The sequence below is a fragment of the Rissa tridactyla genome, unplaced genomic scaffold (genome assembly GCF_028500815.1).
Source record: "Rissa tridactyla isolate bRisTri1 unplaced genomic scaffold, bRisTri1.patW.cur.20221130 scaffold_335, whole genome shotgun sequence".
Classification (NCBI taxonomy): domain Eukaryota; kingdom Metazoa; phylum Chordata; class Aves; order Charadriiformes; family Laridae; genus Rissa; species Rissa tridactyla.
This window is the reverse complement of record NW_026529551.1, coordinates 1-18,395: the sequence shown is the minus strand read 5'-3', so window position 1 is coordinate 18,395 and position 18,395 is coordinate 1. Positions and strand designations below refer to the sequence as shown.

General features: G+C 72.0%; 5 protein-coding genes across 8 annotated transcripts; 1 reads left to right on the top strand and 4 right to left on the bottom strand.

The window, feature by feature from the left end:
- Window positions 1–518: 518 nt before the first annotated feature.
- On the bottom strand, window positions 519–4,118 carry ZNF653 (zinc finger protein 653). The gene is given in 10 exon segments (XM_054187464.1): window positions 519–998; window positions 1,088–1,187; window positions 1,271–1,385; window positions 1,474–1,591; window positions 2,059–2,233; window positions 2,459–2,536; window positions 2,538–2,861; window positions 3,179–3,394; window positions 3,635–3,678; window positions 3,826–4,118. Coding segments are annotated over 10 exon segments (1,641 nt in total). The 3' UTR covers window positions 519–820.
- A 530-nt stretch (window positions 4,119–4,648) lies between these two features.
- On the bottom strand, window positions 4,649–7,555 carry ECSIT (ECSIT signaling integrator). Its single transcript, XM_054187463.1, has 7 exons — window positions 7,349–7,555; window positions 6,649–7,084; window positions 6,252–6,475; window positions 5,780–5,834; window positions 5,343–5,487; window positions 5,032–5,135; window positions 4,649–4,955 (listed from the first exon to the last, which is right to left on the bottom strand). The coding sequence occupies exons 1-7, from the start codon at window positions 7,409–7,411 to the stop codon at window positions 4,666–4,668; spliced, it is 1,317 nt and encodes a 438-aa protein (XP_054043438.1). The 5' UTR covers window positions 7,412–7,555; the 3' UTR covers window positions 4,649–4,665.
- Window positions 7,556–7,667: 112 nt separating this feature from the next.
- CNN1 (calponin 1) lies at window positions 7,668–12,568 on the top strand. Of its 3 annotated transcripts, none has more exons than XM_054187460.1 (7): window positions 7,668–7,687; window positions 9,979–10,100; window positions 10,287–10,353; window positions 10,492–10,629; window positions 11,186–11,296; window positions 11,528–11,674; window positions 12,178–12,568. In XM_054187460.1, exons 2-7 carry the CDS (start codon window positions 10,066–10,068, stop codon window positions 12,403–12,405), a joined length of 726 nt encoding a protein of 241 aa, XP_054043435.1. In that variant the 5' UTR covers window positions 7,668–7,687; window positions 9,979–10,065; the 3' UTR covers window positions 12,406–12,568. The 3 variants fall into 3 exon arrangements, with proteins under 3 accessions (XP_054043435.1, XP_054043432.1, XP_054043433.1); XM_054187457.1 differs by lacking the exon at window positions 7,668–7,687 and adding an exon at window positions 7,694–7,821; XM_054187458.1 differs by lacking the exon at window positions 7,668–7,687 and adding an exon at window positions 8,486–8,835.
- Window positions 12,569–13,171: 603 nt separating this feature from the next.
- On the bottom strand, window positions 13,172–14,417 carry ELOF1 (elongation factor 1). Of its 2 annotated transcripts, none has more exons than XM_054187461.1 (4): window positions 14,300–14,417; window positions 14,023–14,140; window positions 13,715–13,785; window positions 13,172–13,626 (listed from the first exon to the last, which is right to left on the bottom strand). In XM_054187461.1, exons 2-4 carry the CDS (start codon window positions 14,136–14,138, stop codon window positions 13,562–13,564), a joined length of 252 nt encoding a protein of 83 aa, XP_054043436.1. In that variant the 5' UTR covers window positions 14,139–14,140; window positions 14,300–14,417; the 3' UTR covers window positions 13,172–13,561. The 2 variants fall into 2 exon arrangements, with proteins under 2 accessions (XP_054043436.1, XP_054043437.1); XM_054187462.1 differs by having other exon boundaries at window positions 14,305–14,410.
- A 196-nt stretch (window positions 14,418–14,613) lies between these two features.
- On the bottom strand, window positions 14,614–17,378 carry ACP5 (acid phosphatase 5, tartrate resistant). Its single transcript, XM_054187456.1, is given in 6 exon segments — window positions 14,614–15,083; window positions 15,594–15,635; window positions 15,637–15,946; window positions 16,321–16,448; window positions 16,693–16,938; window positions 17,358–17,378. Coding segments are annotated over 5 exon segments (963 nt in total). The 5' UTR covers window positions 17,358–17,378; the 3' UTR covers window positions 14,614–14,846.
- Between the last annotated feature and the right edge of the window lie 1,017 nt (window positions 17,379–18,395).

The following is an 18,395-nucleotide window of genomic DNA, read 5'->3' as shown; positions in this document are numbered from 1 at the left end:
GAGCGGGCGGGGCCCCCCGACGCCCCCAGGACCCCCTGTAGACACCGCCCATAGCCACCGCCCCCCCGGCCTCGCCCACGTGACCCGGAGGGGGGGCGGGGGAAGGAGAAGGAGGAGGAGGGGATGGAGGAAGCGGCGGGGGAAAGGAAGGAGGAGGGGGGTGATGGCAGAGGAGGAGGAAGGCCGGGGGGGGGGGGATGAAGGAGGCGGCGGCGGGCGGGGGGAGGTGCAGCGAAGACTCCGCAGCGGGGCGGGGTGGGGGTAGGACCCAGGCGCCGGGGCGGGGCAGCCGCCGGTTCAGCACCGGGGACAGCGCCGGGACGGGCGTGGGGCACCGGCGGGTCCGTTCCCCCCCCCGCGGGGAGTCCCGGAGCCTCCCCGGGCACCCCCCGGTCCCCCCCGGCGCTCCCCCTCGCCCACCCCCGCCCCGGGTCTCCCCGACAGAGAGTGGGAAGCAGCAAGTAAAAGCCATCACTTTAATGGAACTGGGGGGGGGGGGGGGGGGGGGAGGGGGGCCCGGGTGCCCCCCCCACCAAGACAAAACCAGGGTCCCCACTAGTCTTGTCCCCCCCGTCCCCCCCCCAGTTTCCCCGGGGGGGGGGGGTGGCGGGGGATGACAATTAAGAGTCAGGAAATAAATAAAGGGTGAGTGGGGGGCCCAGGGCAAGGGGCGGAGCTGAGGGTGCCCTGTGCGAGGGGGGGTCTGTGGTCAGGATCCCCAGGGGGGAATTCCCCACCTCCACGTGCCACGAGGCGACACAGGGAAGTCGGAGTGACCCGGGTGGGGGGGGGCGGGGGGGTGGTGGTCCAGACCGCCCCACTAGGTGCCACGGGGCTCGGGGTGGCTCTTGAGCGCGTGGAACTTGAGTCCCTCGGGGCGCTGGAAGCGCCTCCCGCAGCGCTCGCAGGGGAAGGGGCGCAGCGCGGCCCCCCCGTGGCGCCTCATGTGCCAGGTCAGGGAGGCACGTTGGCGGCAGCGGTACCCGCAGACCTCGCACCTGGGGGGGGCAAAGGGGGGGTGAGGGGTACCTGCCGACCTCGCGCCTGGGGGATGTCTCCCTGGTGCTCCCCCGGCCTTGCCACTCACTGCAGGGGGGTCTCCCCGGTGTGCGTCCGCCTGTGCACCTCCAGGTGGTTCTTGCGCTTGAAGGATTTTCCACAGGTCTCACAAGTGAACTCCCGCAGACCTGGAAGGGGAGACATTGGGGGGACACGCGGCAGGGGGACGCGGCGGGGGGACGCGCTGGGGGGGTCGCACTGGGGGGCTCACCAGAGTGGATGACCATGTGCCGGCGCAGGTGGTTGGCCAGGTAAAACCTCTTCCCGCAGCCGGGCTGGGGGCACTGCTGGGTCCGGCCCTTGCGGTGCACCAGGTTGATGTGGTTCTGGGGGGGGGGGGGTGGGGGCAGAGAGGTCAGGGTGGCACCCCAGGGGACTCCGGAGGGAGCAGGGTAGCCCCAGAGGGGGCCGCACCTGGAAGCTGCTGAGAGCAACATAGACCTGTCCGCAGCCCGCAAAGGGACAAGCGATGGGCTCTGGCAGCTCCTTGGGGTCAGGGTGGGGGGCACGGCCCCGCCTGCTCCGCCGCCGTCTGCGAGGAGGGGGAGTAACAGCACAGCCTGGGGTGAGCCCTCACAGAGGCCACAGCACAGGGGGTCCCCCCAGGCATTGGGGGGACCTTGTCCAACGCCCCTTGATGTGCTTGCAGACTCCTAAACCGCTTCACAAACCCGAATAACTCCTCCCACCCAAGAACACCCCCGAAGACCTCCCCCAACCCTACAAAAGACCCGACGCCTGCAGCCCCCTGAGTCCCTGGACCCCTTGTGATCCCCCCAGGGCCCCCCCAGCCCTGGCCCCATCTTCACGTCCCCGCAAACTTTGGAACCTTGTAGTGACTCCCTAAAGACCCCCCAACACCTCACACTTCCCCCAAGCCCCCCGGGACACCCCAAACTCCATCGCCCTCCCCAAGACGCGAGGCTCCCCCACACACATCCTAACCGCCCTTGGGCCCCCAGGAACCCAAGCGACCCCTCCATCCCCTGCCCCTCTGACCTCTCGGGCTCTTTGGGGATCTCGTAGATGATGGCCGATACGTCACCGCTCTCAGCATCTTCAGCAAGGGGGGGCGGGAGCGGCTCCCGGGGGGGCTCCGGAGGTGGCTGCGGGGGGGGCTCGGCGGCAGGGAGGGGCACCTCCTCCTGCTTCAGCCCCAGCACCTCATCCTCCTCTGCCATCATCAGGGCAAGTGAGGCACTGCCACCCCCACACCCCCCAGCACCTGATCACCTCCCCAACCCCCCCTCCCCAACCCCCCACAACCCCGAACCCTTCTGACCCTCCCAGCACCCCAATCTCCCCCAAGCCAGAGATCCTAGCACCCCGATCACTTCTGACACCGCTGTTCCCAGCACTCCAGTCCCCCTCATCCCCACAACCCCTGTTCCCCCCGTACCTGTCTTAGGGAGGTGGGGGTCCAGGGGGGGTGGGGGGAAGGCGCCCCCCCCTTCCAGCAGAGCGCAGGGCACCTCATCCCCCCCCCACGTCCAGCTGCAGCCCCCCCAGCGCATCATAGCCGGGGCTGGCCAGGATGAGGAGGGGGGGTCCCTGCAGCAGGGTAGGTGGCCCCCCCTCGGCCAGCGTCCCCCGCCCTGTGCCCAGTCGCAGAGGCAGAGGCAGTGGCACGCAGACCACAGCCTCCAGCGCTGTCCCCTGCCCCTCTGCAGCACCCTCGGCAGGGCTTGGACCCGCAGGGGGGGCCACTGCGTCCCCCCCTGGAGCTAACGAGGCCCCCCCTGGTGTTGCCTCCGAGCCTGAGCTGCAGCCCCCTGAGGAGGAGGAGCTGCCAGGAGCTGCTGCTGCAGGAGAGAGAAGATCAAAGTGAGCCCCCCCCCAAAGAAACCCCCTCCGATGCCCAAAGGAGCACCCCCATCCCCCAAAAGAAACCTCCTTCAAGCCCCAAAAGAGTACACCCCCCCCCCAAAGAATTGCTCTCAAGCCCCAGAGGAGTGCCCCCACCCCCCAAAGAACCACCCTCAAGCCCCCGGGGCCCCCACCCGCAGGCCAGGCCCCCAGAGGATGCAATCAGGTCCCCCAAATTGCCCCGGCTCCCATCCCTGGGTCCCCACTACCCAGCCGAGCCCCACCGCCCGGCACAGCCATCCCCCCCACGCACCATCGTCACTGTCGCCGTCGGAGTCGGTGAGGGGCCTCAGAGGCGAGTGCAGGTCCTGGAAGTAGCGGTGCCCGCGCTCGCACTGCCAGACGGCCGTCGTGTAGAGCCCCACCGAGGGGTCCAGCTCCGCCAGCCGTGGCTCGTAGGGGCAACGCTGCCGGTGGTCCTCGTACCAGATCACCGCGTGCCGCAGGCAGTTGACGTTGCGCCGCCGCCCTGGGGGAGGGCTGCTGGCAGCCTGGCACCCCCCCCGCCCCAGCCCCCACCCTACGCCCTTCCCCCCACCTCCAGCCCCTGCCCCCACCACCCCTCAGACCCCGCCTGGGCCCCTCAGGCCTCCCAGCCCCTACCTGAGCACCCCCCGAGGCCTCCCAGCCCCTGCCCGAGCCCCCCCGGCACCCCCGGCCCGGGGTGCCCCCACTCACACACACACGCACTGTCCCCCCCAGCACTCACTTTTTTTCCGTTTGGGCTTTTTAGGGATCTGCTCCCACGGCTTCCTGTGGAGAGAGGGGCGGTGGCCTGGGGACAAGCAGGGGCGCCCCTCCCCGCGGGGGGTAGCTCGTCCCCCCCCGAGAGCCGCAGGAGGAGAAGAAGCACCCGGTGTCCCCGCCCCGGCTCCTCCCGGGCTCCTCGGCCCCGCTCACCCGCGCCGCCCGGCGCGCTGCCCCCGCTCCAGCCCCAGCAGGTAGGCCGCCAGCTTAGCATCGCTCCAGCCGCTGCGGCGGCGCAGGTCGACCCAGGGTCCGTGCGCCTCGCCCAGGTACACCCGCCGCACGTCATACTTCTTCCGCGACTCCAGCCGCCGCCGCGCCCGGTCCGACTCCGTCAGCCGCGGCCGCCCCCGCGCCTTCCGCCCGCCACCGCCCGGCTCCGCCGCGGGGCCGGGGCCGGGGCCGCCGCCGCCCCCCGGACCCGGGCCCCGCTCGGCCGCGCTCATGCCGGGCCCGTCGCCCCGCGCCGCGGCGCGCCGCCGATGACGCCACCGCCGCTTCCGCCCCGGCTCGCGCCGTTTTTCGCGAAGGAAGGCGCGGCGGGGCGCGGGGCGCACGCGCGGAAGGAGCACGCCCGGGCCAGCCTCGCCTGCGGCTACCGCGCATGCGCCCGCCGCGCTTCCGCCAGGCTCGGCCCGGGCGGCGTCCGGGCAGCCAGTGCGCATGCGCAGGGTGCCCTGCCCGCACCCCGCCGTGCCCGCGCCCTATGGAGCGTGTTCCCCCCCGCCCCCGCGCCCCCAACCATCGCCCCCCCAACCCCCCCCGTGCCCCCACTTATCTCCTCCCACACCCCCCCGTGCCCCCGGTTATCGCTCCCCCGACTCCCCCGTGCCCCCAACCATCTCCTTCCAGCCACCCCATGCCCCCAGCTATCGCCCCCCCAACCCCTTGAGCCCCCAGCGCCCACCTGCTGCCCTCACCCCGCCTCCCCCCCCGGGCACTGTCCCCGGCGGACCCCCCCCACAAGACACCCCTCTGTCAGCAACGTGTCCTTTATTCCCCCGGGGTTGTGGGGGGACCCCCCGGCCCCCCACCGCTGACGGTGCTGCGCCCGTGCCCCTGCGGTGGGTCTGGGGGCTGCAGCGTGGCGGGGGGAGGTGGCACCACTGCCAGGTGGGGTGCCGGGGGGGTGCCAGCCGGGGTGTCCCCCTCCTGCAGGCGGAAGACAACGGGGGTGCATCCCAGGACGGGGTTCACTTCCTGCAGCCCTGCAATCCACTTGCCTAGCGTGTGCCGGTCGCCCGCCCCCGCCATGCAGAGCGCAAAGACGGGGCCCTCCTCCACTGTGGGGGACAGGTCAGGGGGGCGGAGGGGGCATGGGGGGCCCCCCTCACCCCTGCCCCTGCCCCCCCGCCTTACCCTCCTCCACATCGAAGTCGTCATCGTCCCAGGGGCCGCGCTCCAGGTCCAGGTCAAGGTGCAGGGGGTAGTAGAGGCTGCGCTCAGGGTCTGGGGGGGTCCTCCTGGGAGCAGGGAAAGTGGGGGCCCCTCCTACCTGTCCTGTGCCGGGGCTCCCCCCGCCCCCCAGGGCCCAGGTCCCCTCCTGTCCTGGGTCAGGGGAACCCCCTTGTGGACATGGGTAGCCCATCCCACCCCATCCAGGCCATGGGGTCCCCTTCCCCTTCTATCCCATCCCCTCCCCAGCCCTGGGGTGCATCGGGCTCACCCGCAGGTGGGGGGGCAGGGGGTCCCCCCGCAGCACGTAGTAGCACAGGCGGGTGCTGCGCAGCCAGAGGGGGAACGGCCCCTCCACGAAGACGGGCCGATCTGGGCCATGCCGGGCCAGCAGCGCCTGCTGGTCTGGGCTCTGGGCACCTGTGAGGGGGAAAAGGGGGAGCTGGGGACCCCACGCCAGCACTGGGGACCCCAAACCCCCACACAAGGCTCTCCACACCCAACGCCGCGGGGTTCCCTCTACACCAGGCTCCCCCGAATGCCTGGGTCCCTTGCAGACGGCAGGGTCTCCAACCCCCCCCACACTGTGCCACCTCCCAAACTGGGTCCCCCCAAACACATGGCTCCCTGCCCCAGACACATTCCCCCCCGCCCCAAGACGTCCACGTGCCTCCCCTGACACACGGGTCCCCGTGTGTCCCCTGACACTCACCGACGATGTAGGGCTGGACGGAGCCCTCGTCATCCCCCTCGTCCGGCACTGGCCGCTGCAGGAGGGAGACGGTGTCACCAGCTGCCCCTTAACGGCCCACGGACATCAGGGCCTCGCTGGGGCACCGTGTCCCCAAGGGCTCCCCCCCCAGCCCCAGCCATGGTGACAGAGGGGACCCCTCTGCAACCCCGTCCTCACGTCTGATGCCCCTAGCTCCCCGTCCCCATGTCCCCCATCCCCATGTCCCACCTGGCAGACAGTGATGCTGGTCCCCCGCCGCCCCCCATCCACCCATTCCTGTGTCCCGATGTCCCCCCATGTCCCCTGGTGTGTCCCATCCCCATGTCCCACCTGGTAAATGGTGATGCCGGTCTCCTGCCCCCATCCGCCCATCCCCATGTCCCCCAGTGCCCCCATCCCCACATCCCCTGTCGCCACGTCCCCTGTCATGTCCCCCATCTCCCTGTCCCACCTGGTAGACGGTGATGCGGGCGTCGGGGTCATTGGCGATCCGGCGCAGACCCAGGCGGGCGGTGGCCAGGCCGGGGGGTGGCAGGCAGGGGGGCAGGGGGTGGGGGTCCACGTGGCGCAGCCGTGGCAGCCAGTACAGCATCCGCTGGCACTTGCGCACGGGGCGGCTGCGGGGCCCGAAGACCCCCAGGAGCAGAAACCGCGTCTCCGCGTCCGGCATCACACCTGCACAGGGACCCGGGTGTCCAGGCGTCCGTGGGGACCCAGGCATCCGCGCCCCCTCCCAAAGGAATTGGGTACCCCCTCCCCAAGAAACCAGTCACCCCCTCCCCGGGGGACCCAGGCATCCAGGCCCCCTCCCCAGGGGCTGGCACCGCCTCCCCCCTGCCCACACCCACCGTATCGCTCCATCTGCTCCAGGATCTGGAGGCCGCACTCCTGCTGCCGGGGGAAGGGGGCCAGTAGGCGCTGGATGGGCCCGCGGGGCACCCATGGCCCACGGGGCAGCAGCCGCAGCAGGCGGTGGTAGGCCTCCCGCTCCCGGGCCACCCCCAGCGCCGGCATGGCCGCCAGCGCCGCCGCCACCAGCTCCAGCCTCCCCACGCGCCGCCCGGGTGCCTGCTCCAGCGCCGTCAGTGCCGCCGCGAAGGCTGTGGGGCCCCGGTCCTTGTCCTGCGCCCCGCGGGGGGGGCTGCGCCGCGACGGGGCCCACCGGGTGTCCCCCGAGGCGTCCCCCGAGGCGTCCCCCGAGGCATCTCCCGAGGCGTCCCCCCAGGCCATCCCTGCCGGGTCCCCCGCGGGGCGGCTGCTGCGCTGGCACAGGCTCCGAGCGATCTGGGAGGGAGAAAAGGGTGGTTTAGGGGGACCGGGTGCCCCATGCTGCCACCCGGCCGAGGCACCCGCCGTGTCCCCGCCATGCCCGTGGCGACTGTGTCCCCCAAACCCCCGTCCCCGTGCCCCCCGCGTCCCCCCATCCCCCGCTGTGTCCCCCGGCCCATCCCCGTGCCCCGCACCCCCCGTGTCCCCCTGTGTCCTCTCACCCCACGCTGTGTCCCCCGCACCCCCCCGTCCCTCAGCCTCCCCCCGACCCCCCCGCACCTGCGGCGCTCCCCAGCCCCCCCAGAGCCCCCGGGGCAGCGCCCGAGCCCAGTTCAGCCTCATGACGCCGCGGGCTCGTCGCCGGTGGGGGGAGGCGGGCAGAAGGCAGAGGTCACGGCCGGACACCGGGATCCCCCCGCCGGGTCGCGCCGCAGGGCGCCGCCATGATGCCGCCGACCCCGTCGGCCAGTGCTTCCGGGTCAGAAGGCGGGGTCTGAGGCAGAGCCAATCCCCGCCCGTCCCTGGTCTGGGGGGCGGGGCCCTGGCGGTGATTGGCGGCGCGGAGGGGCGGGGCTCCAGGGGGTTCCCTGTGATGTCAGGGCGCGCCCCACGGATGAGGTCAGAGACGGGGTTCCGCGATGATGTCAGAGCCGGGGACACACGGCGACGGCAGGACGGGGGACAGCGGCGGCCTTGGGCACCGCCGGGCCATGCCGGAGCCTGGGGCTCGCCGTTACGTCACACGGGGCACGGTGACGTCGGAGCTGCAACAGCTGCTATAAATGGAAACGGCAGCGCGGGCCGGGAGGGGGCGGCCCCGGGCGTCGGGGTCCCCCCGGATCGCTCCTTTCGAGGCCGCGGGACGGCGACAACCCCCCTCCCCCTCCTCGCCACAGCCGGGTCCCCGCGGGGGGGGCGGGGCCCGGACGCCTGGGTCCCCTCGGCCGCGATCCCGGGGAGGGGGGGGCGCATTCCCCGCCCGTGACGAACCGTCCCTCCCCCGCGGCCGGCGGAGTCCGATCCGCTGACGGCACCGGGACGACCCAGGAGTCCGAACCGCCCCGCCCCCACCGCTCCACCCCCCCCCCCCCCCAGGACTGGGGTCACCCAGGCGTCTGTGTGGGGGGACCCAGGAATTCAGGGGGACCCAGGCATCTGGGGGGAGACCCAGGCGTCCGGGGGGACCCAGGAGTGGGGGGAGACCCAGGCGCCCGGGGGCACCCAGGAGTGGGGGGGGACAGCGCGGGGAGGGGGGAGGAAAGAGGGACGGGACGGAGGGATGGACAGAGGGATGGACAGAGGGACGGGGGGGGTCGGGGGAAGGGCGGGAGATGGGGGACGGTGGATTGTGGGGGGGTTGAGGGGTGCTGGAGGCGAAGGGGGCGGCCCGGGGCTCCCCCGCCCCCCCGGAATCCCCCCGCTAAAATGTGGAAAAAATGACGCCACCACCCTCCCCGCGGTGACATCAGCCCGGCGAGGGGCGCGGATTGGCTGGCGGCGGCCCGGGCCCGGGGGGGGCTCCGCGCCCTCCGCCGACTTTTAAAAGTGGCGGCGGCGGCGCCGGGTCGGGACCGGGACCGAGCGACCCCGGAGGGACCGACCCGACGGCACCGAGCGGAGCCGAGCCGAGCCGGGACAGGCCCAGACCGGGGCGAACCGACCGGATCCACCGGGACCCACCGGGCCCCTCCCGCACCGAGCCCATGTCCAACGCGCACTTCAACCGCGGGCCGGCCTACGGGCTGTCGGCCGAGGTGAAGAATAAGGTGGGGGGAACGGAACCGAACGGAACTGAAAAGAACCGAACCGGGCAGGGGGGCAGCGCCCGGACGGACCAGACCGAGGGGCGCAGAGCCCGGTTGGACCGGACCGGGACCGGGGCGGGCAGCATCAGGCCGGATCGGGAGAGGGGCCCGGACCCGGTCGGGCGGGACCCGAGCCCAGTCGGACCGAACCGGACTGGGACGGGCCAGGCCCGGTTGAACCGGACCCAGGGAGAAAGACAGGGCCCGGTTGGACCGGAGCCGGTGGGGGGGCGCGGGGGCCGGGCCCGGACGGAGCCGGGGGGGGGGCGGGGGCAGGACCTGGCGCTGTCCCTGGTGCTGCCCCGGGCGGGGGAGCCCGGACGCCTGGGTCCCCTCTGGGCGGGGGGGGGCAGGTGATGGGCACCCGGACGCCTGGGTCCCCGCCGTGTCCCGGAGGGGAGGGGGGGGGGGCGACACCTGGACGCCTGGGTCCCACCGGCCGTGCCTCAGTTTCCCCCCGCAGACGCTCCGCGGGGGAGTGGGGAGCGCCCCGGCCCTCCGTCCGCCGGCGGCTGTGGGGAGCGGCGCGGGAAGGGTTAACCCGGGGGGGGGGGGAGGCCCGGGTGGCCCGGGGGGGCCCCGCCGCCCCCGGCCCCGCCGCGAGCCCTTATAAGGCGTCGGAGCGCGGCGGGCGGGCGGCCGCGGCCCGGGGCTATATATGGGCAAAGGTTCGGCGGTCCCGGACGCCTGGGTCCTCCGGGGGGGGCGGGGGGGGCCCGGACGGCTGGGTCCTCCCTGCTTTGCGGGGGTTGATTCCCCCCCCCGCTCCCTGGCACGGGTCCCCCCACCTCTCTATCCCTTCTCCTGGCACTGGGGGGACCGAGGCATCCAGGGCTGTTCTGCCCCCTGACCGAGGGTGGGGGGGCTGAAGCAGGGGCTGAGCTCGTGTGTCACCCCCCAGGCTGACACCGCCCCCCCCGGGTGTCTCCCCACGTCTACCCTGCCCCGTGCTGAGACCCCCCATCCCCTCCTGTGTCCCCCCATCTGACAGCATCCTCCTGATGGTGCCCCCCATGCCTCCCTGACGGTGTCCCTATGTCCCCCATGTCCCCCTGACGGTGTCCCCCATGTCCCCCTGACGGTGTCCCCTGTCCCCGTCCCCAGCTGGCGCAGAAGTATGACCCACAGCGGGAGCGGGAGCTGCGCGCCTGGATCGAGGGGACAACCGGCCGCCGCATTGGGGAGAGCTTCATGGATGGCCTCAAGGACGGCGTCATCCTCTGCGAGTATGACCCCTAACCTCTGACCCCAGCTTGGGGACCAGGCTGTCCTTTGGGGGCATGGCTCACCCCTGACCCCAGCTAGAGTCTGGGGTCACCCTCAGACCAACCTTGACCTTGGACCTTAAGCTTGACCCCGTCCCTTGCCCCCCGATGACCCCCGCCCTGACCCTGACCCCGGCTCCCCCCCAGGCTCATCAACAAGCTGCAGCCCGGCTCCGTGCAGAAGGTGAACGAACCTGTCCAGAACTGGCACAAGGTGAGGGGGGTCCTGAAGTGGGGGGTGGGGTGGTCGGGGCTTGGGGGGGGTGCACCACAGGGGTACTTGGGGACCTGCCGGGGGTGGGGGTCGAGGGGCCGGGCCAGGGGGCCAGGCTCCGAGCTGACCTGTGCGCAGCTGGAGAACATCGGGAACTTCCTGCGGGCCATCACGCGCTACGGGGTGAAGCCCCATGACATCTTCGAGGCCAACGACCTCTTCGAGAACACCAACCACACGCAGGTCCAGTCCACCCTCATCGCCCTTGCCAGCCAGGTGACCCTGCTGGGGCGGGACGGGAGCTCTGGGGGTCCTTGGGGCGCGGCTGGGGGTCCTCGGGGGTGCTGGAGGGTCACCACCTTCCCCTTGAAGGACACTAACCACAGATACGTCCAGTCCACCCTCACTGCCCTCACCAGACAGGCCCCTGCTGGGCCAGGACAGGGTCCTTGGGGGTGGCTGGGGGTCCTTGGGGGGTGGCTGGGGTCCCCAGGGGGTGCTGGAGGGCCCCCACGTTCCCTTGACAGACACGCGGTTCAGTCCACCCTCATTGCCCTCACCAGGCAGGTCTCTGCTGGGACAGGACGGGGTCCTGGGGGTGTCTGAGGGCTCCCCATATCCCCCAGGAACCACGCTCAGGTCCCATCCTCCCCCATCGCCCTCACCCGCTGGGTGACAGGGACAAATCGGGAAAAGCTGGGGGGGATTTGGGGTCTGAGGGGGTCCAGGGGAGTTTTGGGGCAGTCCCAGGGGAGCTGGGCAGTAAATGTGGGTCGGGGGGCTCTGCTGGGGCAAGGGCTGTGCACACCCCAAGCCCCAAGGTCTCGCACAGGCCAAGACGAAGGGGAACAACGTAGGTTTGGGGGTGAAGTACGCGGAGAAGCAGCAGCGGCGCTTCCACCCCGAGAAGCTGCGCGAAGGCAGGAACATCATCGGCCTCCAGGTGACACGGGGTCACACAAGGACACAGGGGACCACGGGGGGATGCTCGGTGCACAGGGGATTCTGAGAGACACCAGAACACATGGGGTGCCCAGCTGTCCCGGGGCGGGGGGGGGGTGTCTCTTGGGGACATGGACTTTTGCTGTGGACGGAGGCGGCAGAGGTGGTGTGGTTGGTGCCATGGGTGCCATCCTCCCTGTCCCCACCTCCGACCCCTCTCCCCTGTCCCCAGATGGGCACCAACAAGTTCGCCAGCCAGCAGGGCATGACGGCCTACGGGACGCGGCGGCACCTCTACGACCCCAAGCTGGGCACGGACCAGCCCCTGGACCAGGCCACCATCAGCCTCCAGATGGGCACCAACAAGGGCGCCAGCCAGGTGGGGACAGGGGGGTCACCGTCCCCAGGGATATCAAGGCCATCAGGCGAGGGTGGGGCAGGAGGGACGCAGACACTGCCATCCCTGCAGGGACCTCGCCGTGTGGGGCCAGCCAGGCATGGGGACACTGATGTCCCCAGGGGGATCTTAGTGTCAGGTCGGCCAGGTACAGGGAGTTGGGGACGCGGCACTGGAAGGAGGGGGTCAGGGAGACCCCAAGGGCAGTGGCTGGGAGGACGGGGGTGGTTCCCAGGGCCCTCGACATCCTGACGCGGTCTCCTGAGGCTGAGGGACAGCTGGGGAGGATGAAGCACACTCTGGGGAGGAGCGGGGACCCCTTCCGGTCCCCTGGAGAGGACAGGGGGACACCCCCCGCACACCCCAGACCCACAGGGAGGCTGGGGACCCTTGGGGGAGGACAGGGACACCCCCCTGCCCCCAATCCCCGCCCTGGGGAGGCCAAGGTTGCCGTCCCCAGCGCCGCCCCCCCCCCCCCTCCCCAGGCGGGGATGACAGCACCGGGGACGAAGCGGCAGATCTTCGAGCCGGCGCTGGGCATGGAGCACTGCGACACGATGACCATCGGGCTGCAGATGGGCAGCAACAAGGGGGCCTCGCAGCAGGGCATGACGGTGTACGGGCTGCCGCGGCAGGTCTACGACCCCAAGTACTGCGGTGGCCCCGAGCTGCTGGGCGAGGACGGCCTCAACGGCCTCTACAACTCCCAGTAGCCGCTGGCCGGCGGCCGCTTGCACCGCAACTGCCCTGCCTTGCGCAGGGCCGCACCGCACCGGCCTCACCGCGGCCCCGCGGGGCCGGCTCGGCCGGGGGGGGCTCGGCCACACCGCCGCCAACGCCTCCCCTTCCCGTGTGAAGCCACCGAGGCACAATAAAAGCCACACGCAAAACTGCCGCCTCCACGGGTGACAGCACGGGGGGGACAATGAGGCACAATGGCAAGAGAGGGGACAACGAGGCGGGGGGACTACGGGGGGGCAGGGAGGCCACGAGGTGGGGAGGGACAGAATAAGGTGGGGGGTCAGTGAGACACAGAGATGGGACAAGGACGGGGGGACACTGCGGCACACAAGGGGACAGGGGGACATTGAAGAGGAACAAGGACAGAGGGACACCAAGACACAGAGGGGGCACAGGGGGACACACAGTGCCACAGAGGGGACATTTCAACGCCCAGGTTCCCCTCACAGAGCCCCTGCAATGCCTGGCCCCGGCCCCTCCTACCCACGCAGGCACCCGCGATGGCACAGTCCCCCCTAACGAGGTCCCCGGGGAGTAGGTAACGGAGTCCCCAAGTTTAGGAGCTGGTGGCCGACGGCGACAATTTGTCTCAGTGCAGCTGTGAAACCAGAGGAGATTTGTTAGCGCCGCTGATCCTCGTTAGGGCCTCAGCATTGTGTGGGTCTGATGATCCCTACAGACCCCACGGGGCCATCCCCACACGTCCCCATGCCGGCGCCAGTGACAAGGATGCACAGCCCCGGCCCGGCCCCACCAGGGCTTTTATTCGAGGGCAGCTCTGCCAAAATGCGTCGCCCACGTGCCCAGCCCTTGTCCCCAGCTCGCTGGCGAGCAGCAATGAAGCGCCCGGGATGGGGACAAGGCCCAGAGGGGCCAGGAGAGCCCCCTCCCCCAGACCTGCCCCAAAAGCAGGGGGTCTTGTCCCCGGGGAGGGGAGGACAAACGTCCTGGGTCCCCATGTGAGCTGGAGCCCCTGTGCTTGGGGAAAGAAAAGTAGAAAACGTAAAGAAAACACAAAGAAAACACCACTAAGGAGTGGCCGGGATGTGACTGCCCTCACGTCTCGGGGCAGGAACGTGTCTCCCCGGGGGTCTGGGGTCACGCAGTGGGCAGGGGCTGCCCCGGCTGCTACTGGTTGGCAGCTTCGCAGGCGTCGATCCAGTCGCTGTAAACGTCCACCGGCTCCGACAGATCTCAGGGTGGGCGTTAAGGCAGTAACAGGGAGGCAGAGCAGGGCGCGGAGGGTTTGAGTGTGCAGGGGGGGGGTCCCAGTAAGGATACAGGTGATGGGCGTCTGGAATTCCTCCAGGCAGACGGTGCAGGAGATCACCCCCGTGTTCCTGGCACGGTCCCTGGGGGCGGCAGGGGTCAGGCTGCGACAGGCGGCCCCCAACCGCCCCCCTGCCCTGGGCCACGTTCCCCGCCCTCCCTGTCCGAGCCGTGCTCTGTCCCCCGGGAACGCGTCCCCCGTCCCCCCTCCTCCCTCTCCGGGCCGGGCCGTGCCCCGCTCCCAGCCGTGCCCGCCCGGGGCCGTGTCCCCCTCCCGGGCCTTCCCTCTGCCGGGGCCTTGCCCCCAGCCCCCCGCTCACATCTTGACGTCGCAGGATTTCTCATGGTTGCAGAAGGGGCAGGTGAACTGCGTCTCCAGCGTCCCCGTCATCTTCTTCTTGGGCGGCGGCTTCCGCTTGGACTTACGGCGGCCCATGGCTGCGGGAACCGCCACGGAGCCGGTCACGGAGCGAGCCCCGGCTGAACGCGGACCTCACCCCCCTACAGCCCGGCGCCCCGAGCCCGCGCGGGCGCGGCCCCGACCCGCAACGGGCTACGACGACGGGGCCAAGCTCGACCCCCCCGCCCCGGACCCACCGAACCTGCCGCCGCGTTCCGACCCGCTCCGCTCCGCTCCCGCCGCTTCTGCGGCCGCGACCCGGAAGTGACCCCGGCCCCGGCCGAGGCCGCGCTGCTCCCATTGGCTGCCGGACGCGCAGCCGCAGCCAATCTGCAGCCGAGAGGGGCGGGCCCGGGTCGCCGCTGCCACCGCGTGGCCCGACGGTTGCCCCGCCCCCTCCCCCGCGATTTGGGGCGAAACGCGGCGGTTTCGGGGCGAGCGATCGCGGCGGCGTCTCCGTCCAAAGCCCTTTATTGGGGGGAGAGGGAGGCACCCCGCGGGGGTCCGGGCTGGGGGGGGTCCCACGGGGGGCGTCAGGGGTCACGGGGGTCCCGCCCTCTGCCCCTGAGGTCGAGGGTCTCGGGGGGTCCCCCAGCGCCCGGCGGGGGGGGGTGTGTGTCCTGCCGGCCGCCCCCACGCGGGGCCCGGGGACACGTTGAGGGGGGTGACCGGGGTCCCCCCACGCTGGGGACGGCGGGTGCTCCCACGCCCCTGCCCTGCTGTGTCCGGGTGGTCCTTCAGGGGTCAGAGGTCACGGGGGGGCAAGGCCACCCGGTAGAGGACGCGGCCAGTGGCCTCCAGGAAGGTGACGGTGGCCGCCTGGGCGTCCAGGCGCAGGTGGGCGAAGCCACCGGGTGAGGCCGGGGGCCCGAAGAAGAAGCGGAGGGAGCCGGGGGGCACGGCCCCCGCGTGGTGCTGGGACCCCTCCACGAAGTTGCCGGCACCACTCACTACGTAGCCCACCCCCCCCTCCGTCAGGAACTGGGGGGGCAAAGACGGGGGGGGGTGGGGTTAGCAGGGGGCCGGATGCCTGGGTCCCCCCCCAACACCAGCACCATGCCCCCCCCACCCCCCTACAGGGACACCTCAGTGTTGGGGGGATGGGGGTGTCCCTGGACATTGGGGTCCAGTGGGGGGGGTCCCCTCAATGCCAGGGTCCCATGGTAGGGGGTCCTCCAGGGGCCGCGGTCTCTGGACAGCAGGGTCCCATGGGGGGGGCTAGGGGGTTGCTCAGATGCCAGAGTCATGTTGAGGGTGGGTTCCCCAGGCACCAGGGTCCCATGTCAGGTTTTAGGGGGGGGTCCCTGGACACCCAGATCCTGTGGAGGGGTCTGGGGGTCCCCCAGAGGCTGAGGTCCCTGGACACCAGTGTCCCGTGGGGGGTTCTGGGGGTCCCCCCAGCACCAGGGTCCCATGTCAGGTTTTGGGGGGGTCCCTGGACATCAGGGTCCCGTGGGGGATTCTGGGGGTCCCCCAGAGGCCTGGGCTCACCTGCAGGTTGTGGTCGTGGCCGCAGAGGTAGGCGGTGACGCGGGTGACGCCGCAGCAGCGGCCGCAGCAGCCGCACGAGGCAGGCGGTGGGGCCGTGCTCGGCCACCGACCACACCGGGTAGTGACCGGCCACCAGCACGTAGCGGTCGTGGCGTGCGGCGGCCAGGCGTCCCCGCAGCCAGGCCAGCTGCGCCTCCGCCGCCGCTGCATCCCGGGGGCCCGTGGGGGCACCCCCCACCCCGAAGTCATCCCCGCCGCCGCACAGCAGCACCGTGTCCAGCACCAGCAGCCGGGCCGAGGCGTTGGTGCCCGGCAGGGAGAGGCGCAGGCTGTAGTAGTAGTGCGGGAAGTGCCTGCGGGACACGGGGGGCTTGGGGACACCTTGGTGATGCCTTGGGGACACCCGGGGAACGCTGCGGGGACACCCCAGCACCAGGTGCAGGCTGTGGTGTCAGCACGTGAAGTGCCTGTGGGACACGGGGGGCTTGGGGACACTGTGGGGATATCCCGGGGTACTTCAGGACACCCCGGGGACACCCCAGCACCAGGCACAGGCTGTACTGGCAGCGTGGGAAGTGCCTGCGGGACACAGGAGGCTTGGGGACACCATGGGGACACCCGGGGAGGACGTGGGGACACAGGCGGACTGGGGGACACGGGCAGGTGGCCATGCCAGGGAGCAGCAAGGGCACAGGGGTCCCGGGGGAGGGAAGGGGGGGGTCCGTACCATCGGGGGGAGTGGTGGCTGTAGGCCAGCTGCGCGGTGACATTCCCGGCGTGGTCGTGGTTCCCGGCCAGCACGAACCAGGGCAGCCCCTGCAGCCCGGGGGCCGTGAACACCTCCTCAAAGGTCTCCTGCCAGGGGGGGGAAAAATGACACGGGGGACGCACGCACACGACGGAGGGGGGACATGGGATGGGGATATGTGGGGACAGTGGGAGCTGCCCCCAACCCCCCCCCAGGACATTCGTGTCCCCCTCAAGGGTTCTGGGGTCCCTCCTGAAACTCCCCCCTCGACATAGGGGCTCCCCCCTACAGATTTTGGGCTCCCCCCCCCGCATTTCAGGGTGCCCCCACCCTGGAGCTGCAGGGCCATACCTGGAAGCGGGGGTCCCACTCGTCCTGCACCCCCTCATAGTAGAAGTTGTCCCCGAGGGCGAGGACAAAGTCGGCGCCGAGGTCGGTGGCCGCACGGCCCATGGCTGCTGCCGTGGCCACTTCACGGGGGGTGGCGAAAGGGGGGTCGGGGACGCCCCCCCAGTCACCCACTGCCAGGAACTGCACGGCCCCTTCGGGGCCCCCCCCGGCCACCACCGTCACCGTCATCCACAGCAGCGCCAGCATCTGCAGACAGCACCCGTGGGACCCAGGGGTGCGGGGGGTCCCAGGGGTCCCGCTCCCCACCCATGGGACCCAGGGGTCCAGGAGGGTCCCACCCCCCCCCCACGGGACCCAGGCGTCCGGGGGGGTGCCAGGGGGTCTCAGTCCCCCCCTGTGGGACCCAGGTGTCCTGGGAGAGGGTCCCCAGCACCACCACCCCCCCCCGGCCAGCACGGGGACCCAGGCATCCGGGGCAGCCCAGCCTCACCGGTACGGAAAGGGGCACCCAGGGGTCCAGGCCGCCTCCCCCCCACCCCTCCCGGGGGCCACTCACCCTCGTGTCCCCTCCCGCGTCCCCTCCCGTGTCCCCTCCGGCGCTTTATGGGCCCAAAAGGGGAAGTGGGGTCGCGCCGCCCGGTGCCCCCCCCCGGCCCCGCCGTCACCTGACGCCTCGCGGTGACACGGGGCCGCCACGGGGTGGGGGGGAGGGCGGGCCGCGGGGCACTGGGAGCACTGGGGACACTGGGGGGCCCGGGGGGGGGGGCGAGGGGGCGGGAATCAGGCCGGCCGCCGCCGGAAATCCCCGAAATGCCCCAAATCTGCTCGAGCCGCGGCCACGTCACGGCTTATGCGGGACCCCCGGCGTCCGGGAGCGCCCCGGCGCCCACCCCCGCCGCCTTCTCCAGCGAGGCCACGAGCAGCGCGGGGAGCCGGGGGGGGGGCAGCCGGACGCCTGGTCCCTTACGGGGCGGGTGGGGAGCGGCGAGCAGGGGTCCGAGCCCCCCCCGCTCGAGCTCGAAGGGAGGCAGGCGTCCGGCCCGGCCCAGTCTCACCAGTTTGCCCAGTTCCGCATCTCACCGAAGGGAGCCGGAGGGGGGGGGCCCGGGGGGGTCCCGGACACCTGGATCCTCTGCAACTGTGGGAGGGGCAGCGAGGCCCGGCATGTGGCCGGGGGGGGGGGGAGTGTTCCGGACGCCCGTGTCCCTCCAGGTGGGGGGGAGGGGGTGTGTGGGCACCGCCCTTTGACCCTTCAAGCGGGCCCGGACACCTGGGTCCCTCTTCTGCCCCCACCCCCACCCCTCCGCGGAACGGGGAGAAATCGGCCTATTTTGGGGCTGCCTCCCGGGGTGTCCGCCACCCTCCGTGGGCAAAGCACCCAGGGTTCCCCCCCCCACACCCCCCGCGAGGGGACCCGGTCGCTACGCGGAACCCATGACCGCGCGCCCCCGTTGCTAAGGGGACCCCGTCGCCGTGGGGACCTATCCGGGGTCCGCGCTGCTGCCGGCGCGGCCGTCGGGGGATGCGGCCCCCCCCGGTGACTCCCCCCCCGTCCATCCCCCCTTAGACCCCCCCAAGCCTCCGTAACCGCCGCCCCAACCCCCCGTGACCCCCTCGAGCCCCTCCCCATCCTCCACAACGATCCCACCCCCCTGACCCCCCCCCCCCGGGAAGCCCATCTCCCCTTTGCCCCCCCCCATCCT